This window comes from Ranitomeya variabilis, chromosome 4, assembly GCF_051348905.1.
Source record: "Ranitomeya variabilis isolate aRanVar5 chromosome 4, aRanVar5.hap1, whole genome shotgun sequence".
Taxonomy (NCBI): Eukaryota; Metazoa; Chordata; class Amphibia; order Anura; family Dendrobatidae; genus Ranitomeya; species Ranitomeya variabilis.
This window is the reverse complement of record NC_135235.1, coordinates 600,960,596-600,967,152: the sequence shown is the minus strand read 5'-3', so window position 1 is coordinate 600,967,152 and position 6,557 is coordinate 600,960,596. Positions and strand designations below refer to the sequence as shown.

Sequence of the window (6,557 nt, the reverse complement as noted above, 5' to 3'; positions counted from 1 at the left end):
CCCGGGGCTCGGCATGATACAGGAACGAGCCCCATAGACCACAGCAGGAAGCCACTGTGTCAGCTCCTCGGTTCAGCCGCATTCTTCTTTCTGCTTTTCCTCTGCAGCTGTGACGTTGTGTGAGAAACGTGACATCATCCTCCACACTGGCCAGGAGTGGGTGGTGTCGGTGCGAGGATGGGACGTGGCCCCGATCAAGGCGAACAACACATCCCACCCTCCCCGACCATGGGCAGCCGCCCACTGAGCAGTTTTCTGCGCCACCACCCTGCCTCAGGACCCTGCTGTCCTCCCATTGGTTAGATGTCACATGCATACCTTGCGTGGGAGCACGCTGATTGGACGTAAATTCACGTTCCTTTTTTCTTAGTGGCGACAATTTCCCGCCCCTCCTCCGCCAAAGCCAATCAGTAGACGAGCGGGTGACTGAGGCCACTGGGATTGGCTGGCCGGGAACATGGCGAGGACGGCGCACGGAGGAGCCGACAGTGACCCCCGGCTCTGCCCGATGGCCGAGGAGGGAAAGCTGCCGGAGAGCGGGCGGCAGGAACGGCCGGAGCCCCCAAGGTGGGGTCCTCAGCACGCCGGGGCCAGGGAGCTAGCGGAACTTTACTCACCAGGTGAGCAGCAGGCAAGAGCTACTACCCTGAGTGGGGCGGACACCCGGGGGCCGCTCACATTTCCGGGGCACCTCGTCCTTACCTCACACACCCTGAGTGTAAGCAATGGCGGGCTGTGGCCTCAGCCGCCGGAAATTGTCCTGCGAGGCCGGTGTCTGCCCGGACATGGAGCACAGCTGCTGCAGAACCTCCTCACTGCCTCGTGTCAGCGGCTGCCACATGAGAGATTAGTTTCCATAGCAACAGGTCTCTTGTCCTAACTTGTTCCCCTTCCCCAACAAGACCACAAGATGTGTGTGTTCCTCCACCCCCGGGAAGTGGCTCTGTGTGTCCCCCCCCCCCCCCCTCTGCCCCGGGAAGTGGCTCTGTGTGTCCCCCCCCGGGAAGTGGCTCTGTGTGTCCCCCTCTTCTGCCCCGGGAAGTGGCTCTGTGTGTTCCCCCCCCCCCCCCCCCCCGGGAAGTGGCTCTGTGTGTCCCCCTCTTCTGTTCCGGAAAATGGCTCTGTGTGTCCCCCCCCCCCCCCCCCCCCCGGGAAGTGGCCCTGTGTGGTCCCCTCTTCTGCCCCGGGAAGTGGCTCTGTGTGGTCCCCCTCTTCTGCCCCGGGAAGTGGCTCTGTGTGGTCCCCCTCTTCTGCCCCGGGAAGTGGCTCTGTGTGGTCCCCCTCTTCTGCCCCGGGAAGTGGCTCTGTGTGGTCCCCCTCTTCTGCCCCGGGAAGTGGCTCTGTGTGGTCCCCCTCTTCTGCCCCGGGAAGTGGCTCTGTGTGGTCCCCCTCTTCTGCCCCGGGAAGTGGCTCTGTGTGGTCCCCCTCTTCTGCCCCGGGAAGTGGCTCTGTGTGGTCCCCCTCTTCTGCCCCGGGAAGTGGCTCTGTGTGGTCCCCCTCTTCTGCCCCGGGAAGTGGCTCTGTGTGGTCCCCCTCTTCTGCCCCGGGAAGTGGCTCTGTGTGGTCCCCCTCTTCTGCCCCGGGAAGTGGCTCTGTGTGGTCCCCCCCTTCTGCCCCGGGAAGTGGCTCTGTGTGTCCCCCTCTTCTGCCCCGGGAAGTGGCTCTGTGTGTCCCCCCCCCGGGAAGTGGCTCTGTGTGGTCCCCCTCTTCTGCCCCGGGAAGTGGCTCTGTGTGGTCCCCCTCTTCTGCCCCGGGAAGTGGCTCTGTGTGGTCCCCCTCTTCTGCCCCGGGAAGTGGCTCTGCGTGGTCCCCCTCTTCTGCCCCGGGAAGTGGCTCTGCGTGGTCCCCCTCTTCTGCCCCGGGAAGTGGCTCTGCGTGGTCCCCCTCTTCTGCCCCGGGAAGTGGCTCTGCGTGGTCCCCCTCTTCTGCCCCGGGAAGTGGCTCTGTGTGGTCCCCCTCTTCTGCCCCGGGAAGTGGCTCTGTGTGTGTCCCCCCCCCCCCCCCCCCCCGGGAAGTGGCTCTGTGTGGTCCCCCCCCTTCTGCCCCGGGAAGTGGCTCTGTGTGTCCCCCTCTTCTGCCCCGGGAAGTGGCTCTGTGTGTCCCCCCGGGAAGTGGCTCTGTGTGGTCCCCCTCTTCTGCCCCGGGAAGTGGCTCTGTGTGGTCCCCCTCTTCTGCCCCGGGAAGTGGCTCTGTGTGGTCCCCCTCTTCTGCCCCGGGAAGTGGCTCTGTGTGGTCCCCCTCTTCTGCCCCGGGAAGTGGCTCTGCGTGGTCCCCCTCTTCTGCCCCGGGAAGTGGCACTCTGTTCCCACTCCTCTGTCTCCTGTATGTTATTGTGTGTCACCTCCTCTGAACCTGGGACGTGGCCAGTTGTGTGTGCCCCCCCCTTCACCCTCGCCCCCCCCCTTCACCCTCACCCCCCCCTTCACCCTCACCCCCCCCCCTTCACCCTTACCCTTCACCCTCACCCCCCCCTTTCACCCTCACCCCCCCTTTCACCCTCACCCCCCCTTTCACCCTCACCCCCCCCTTTCACCCTCACCCCCCCTTTCACCCTCACCCCCCCTTTCACCTTCCCCCTCCCCCCCTTCACCCTCAACACCCCCCTTCACCCTCACCCCTCACCCCCTTCACCCCTCACCCCCTTCACCCTCACCCCCCCTTCACCCTCACCCCCCCTTCACCCTCACCCCCCCTTCACCCTCACCCCCCCCCCCCCCCCCGTTATTGTGTGTCACCTCCTCTGAACCTGGGACGTGGCCAGTTGTGTGTGCCCCCCTTCACCCTCGCCCCCCCCCTTCACCCTCGCCCCCCCCTTCACCCTCGCCCCCCCCTTCACCCTCGCCCCCCCCCTTCACCCTCGCCCCCCCCTTCACCCTCGCCCCCCCCTTCACCCTCACCCCCCCTTCACCCTCACCCCCCCTTCACCCTCACCCCCCCCCCCCCTTCACCCTCACCCCCCCCCTTCACCCTCACCCCCCCCCCCCCCCCCCCCCCTTCACCCTCACCCCCCCCCCTTCACCCTCATATCCATATCCCCGGGATATGGCACTGTGTGTGTCCCCTCCCCCCTGTCCCTGGGATATGGCATTGTGTGCGTGTCCCCCTCCTCTGTCTGCTGAATGTGGCACTATGTGTGTCCTCCCTCCTCTATCCCCAGGACGTGGCACTGTGTGTTCCTCACTCCTCTGTCCCTGGGACGTGGCACTGTATCCACCCCCTTCTTCTGAATCTGGGACGTGGCCAAGTGTGTGTGTTTCCCCTCCGTCCTCTTTTCCCGGGATGTGGCACTGTGTATTCCTCAATCCTCTGTCTCGGGTACATCACTATGCATCGAACCCTGCTCCTGGGATGTGGAGAAATGTATGTGGCATTGGATGTGTGTGTGTTTCCCCTCCTCTGTCCCCGGGATGTGGCCCTGTGTGTTCCTCAGTCCTCTGTCTCTGGTACATCACTATGCATCGCTCCCTCCCCCCTCCTCCTGAGATGTGGCAAAATGTACGTGGCATTGGATGTGTGTGTGCCCTCTTTCCTCTGCCTCCGTGACGTGGCACTGTGTGTGTGTCCTCCATCCCCTGCTAGAACTTTTTTTTTTCAGTATTTTTATTCTTCCATGGACTTAGACGTATGAGAGATTGTATTTTGCAGGACAGGTTGTATTTTTAACATCACTGTTTCATTTCACCATATAATGTACTGAAAAATGGGTAAAAAAACTATTTGTACGTTGTGGAATGTTGCTGTCTGGTAAAAATGGCACTCAAACTGTGATACCAAATGTATACTGTTTTTTTTTTTTGTTTGTTTTTTTAACTTTTGTGTTGCTCTTTTTTCTGATCTGCAGGCAGGATGTTATAGAGCAGGAGGAAAGGATGAGATTGATAGATATTTTTGTGGGAAATGTTTCAGTAAAACTTACATTTTATTAATTGAAATCCCAGGAGTTTGTATGCATGAGTCCAGTGGGCGGTCTTATGCAGTGACTGACAGGCTTCTCTTTAGGACTGCATGCGGAGATAGCAGTGAATCACAAATACTGAATCTTTTCCCGCTAACCTATATCTCACTCTGCTCCTCTTCCCCTTCTGTATATCGTGCTGTCCACAGTTCGGACTGCATGTTCAACATGACAGGTTCTCTCCAGATATAGTGACTGTGGAAATACCACTCTGTTCTTGTCTTATACTCCTGTCACATCCAGAGTTGCGGTCACACATCTGCTTCTTATCCTTGGAATAGTCAGATCTCCGACGTTTATCTGCCCTGTCGTAACTGGAAACAAGCAGAATTGTGAACCCTGCTCTGGGTGGGTCTACGACTTGTGGTATTTTAAAGGAATGGTTCTGGATATAATGTGAAATTATGCAAAATGTTTAAAGGGGTTTTCAGTTTTCTCCAGCACATAGGCTGAAACAATGTGCTTCTTTTAAATGGTTATTCCCAAATCGCACCTTCTCCTCTGTACTGTATGTGTAGGAGATAACTTGTTATTTTGGGAATTCCTGTCGGCATCAGTGCACGTTCCTGTATGTTTCTGATACAGGCGGTTATCACTCGTACGTGCTGGAGAACATACAGCGTCTTCTCCTTATTTATAGTAACATAGCGTATGTGTCTGGCTTTACAGCTGACCCCCGGAGAGGTGCACAGGGCTTGTGGCTGGGTGTGGAAGCTCCTAAGTAGGTGACAGGTGGGGCAGCAGGTTCTGCAGCGAGTTTGCTGCTCTTTCGTGTCTCCAGGAAGCCCGCCCTGTGTGTAACTCGTACAGGTGGAGTCCCCTGTAGTGCTGATATCCCTTAGGGTATGTGCACACGTTGCGGATTTCTTGCAGAAATTTCCTGAAGAAAACCGGAAATTTTCTGCAAGAAATCCGCATTTTTTTTTTTGCGTTTTTTTTCCGTTGTTTTCGCGTTTTTTTAGCATTCTGCAAGCGTAATTAGCTTGCAGAATGCTAAAGTTTTCCAAGCGATCTGTAGCATCGCTTGGAAAACTGACTGACAGGTTGGTCACACTTGTCAAACATACTGTTTGACAAGTGTGACCAACTTTTTACTATAGATGCAGCTTATGCAGCATCTATAGTAAAAGATAGAATGTTTAAAAATAATAAAAAAAATAAAAAAATGCTTATACTCACCCAGACATCTCATCAGCGGCGTCCGTTCGTCTTCCTATAGCTGGTGTGTGCGCGCAGGACCTTCCGTGACGTCACGGTCACATGACCGCTCACGACCAATCACAGGACAGTGACGTCATCGGCGAGGTCCTTCGCCGCACATCAGCTACAGGAACCGAACGACAGCGTGCAGTGGAGGCGGGAAGACATCGAGGGTGAGTATATCGCTATTTTTTATTTTAATTCTTATTTTTTGACCACTTATATGGTGCCCAGTGCGTGGAGGAGAGTCTCCTCTCCTCCACCCTGGGTACCAACCGCACATAATCTGCTTACTTCCCGCATGGTGTGCACAGCCCCGTGCGGGAAGTAAGCAGATCAATGGACCCCTAGGTGTGCGGAATCCCCTGCAATTCCGCATTTTAATGAACATGTTGCTTTTTTTTCCGCGATGCGATTTTTTCGCGGAAAAAAAGGCTACATTTGCACAAAAAATGCGGAATACACTTAAAATAATAGGAGGCATATGTAAGCGTTTTTTTCACGTTTTTATAGCGAAAAAACGCGAAAAATACTGAACGTGTGCACATGGCCTTATACCGGTGCATAGAAGTACTGCTCTCAGCAGGGGCTTACTTACTATGGTGATAACCATGGGGGCTCCTGTGCGCTGTGACTTCTTGTACCACCTGTTGTGACTGTATGTAGTGAAGTGCTGCAGCAAAGGGGTTAAGTGATGATACCAGACCCATTAATAACTATGATAAGCATATAACCCAAGCCCATTCTCCTACACAAAGGGTGGGCAACACTCCGCTAAACGTATAAACATACTGATCAAATAGTCATTAAACTATACTGAATCAAAAAGTGTCTTTGTTTTTTTTAGAAAGTCAAACCTTTATTTAGACAAATATAAAATATACACACAAAGTTAAAATAGTGACTGTGCACCAAGAGCAATTCTACACAGGAGGTCAGCTGAAGCATATGCATATAAATATCCAAACAGAAACAGATGAGATTAGCAAACTCCCTGATGCTCCTGAAAAAATGTGAAAAATACTGACTATGGATATTAGAGATTGCGTTCACATCAAATCCTCTCCCAAACCTTCAAAAATTATATGGAAAAATCCCTATTGGGTGAAGCAGGTTGTGACCTAAAGTGCAAATGCATCAATACCGCAATATCCAAATCACAGTGCAACTAAATAGTCAGTTACAAAGGAGCATGTGTCTAAAGTGCAGGTGCATAGCATATTTGCCTAAGTAATTTGTGAGCAAAATTCACTGAGCCCCAAATCGCCACATCATTATCCATAATACCTGCAAACCCCTGTTCAATACACGAAAAGAAAACAAGAAGAAAGATATGCACACTATTGGGATCAATCTTTAATAGTAAATTTTATTTAGCATAACAATACAAAAAGGCAAGGCA

At 54.2% G+C, this 6,557-nt stretch overlaps 1 protein-coding gene across 1 annotated transcript in view; it reads left to right on the top strand.

Annotated features, from left to right (window-relative positions):
* The first annotated feature begins 403 nt into the window (after window positions 1-403).
* Window positions 404-6,557, top strand: part of PEDS1 (plasmanylethanolamine desaturase 1) — a 31,033-nt gene continuing 24,879 nt past the window's right edge. The window contains exon 1 of the mRNA XM_077253238.1: window positions 404-620. Coding sequence (XP_077109353.1) covers window positions 458-620 — 163 coding nt within the window. The 5' untranslated portion in view covers window positions 404-457. The remainder of the gene's footprint in view (window positions 621-6,557) is intronic.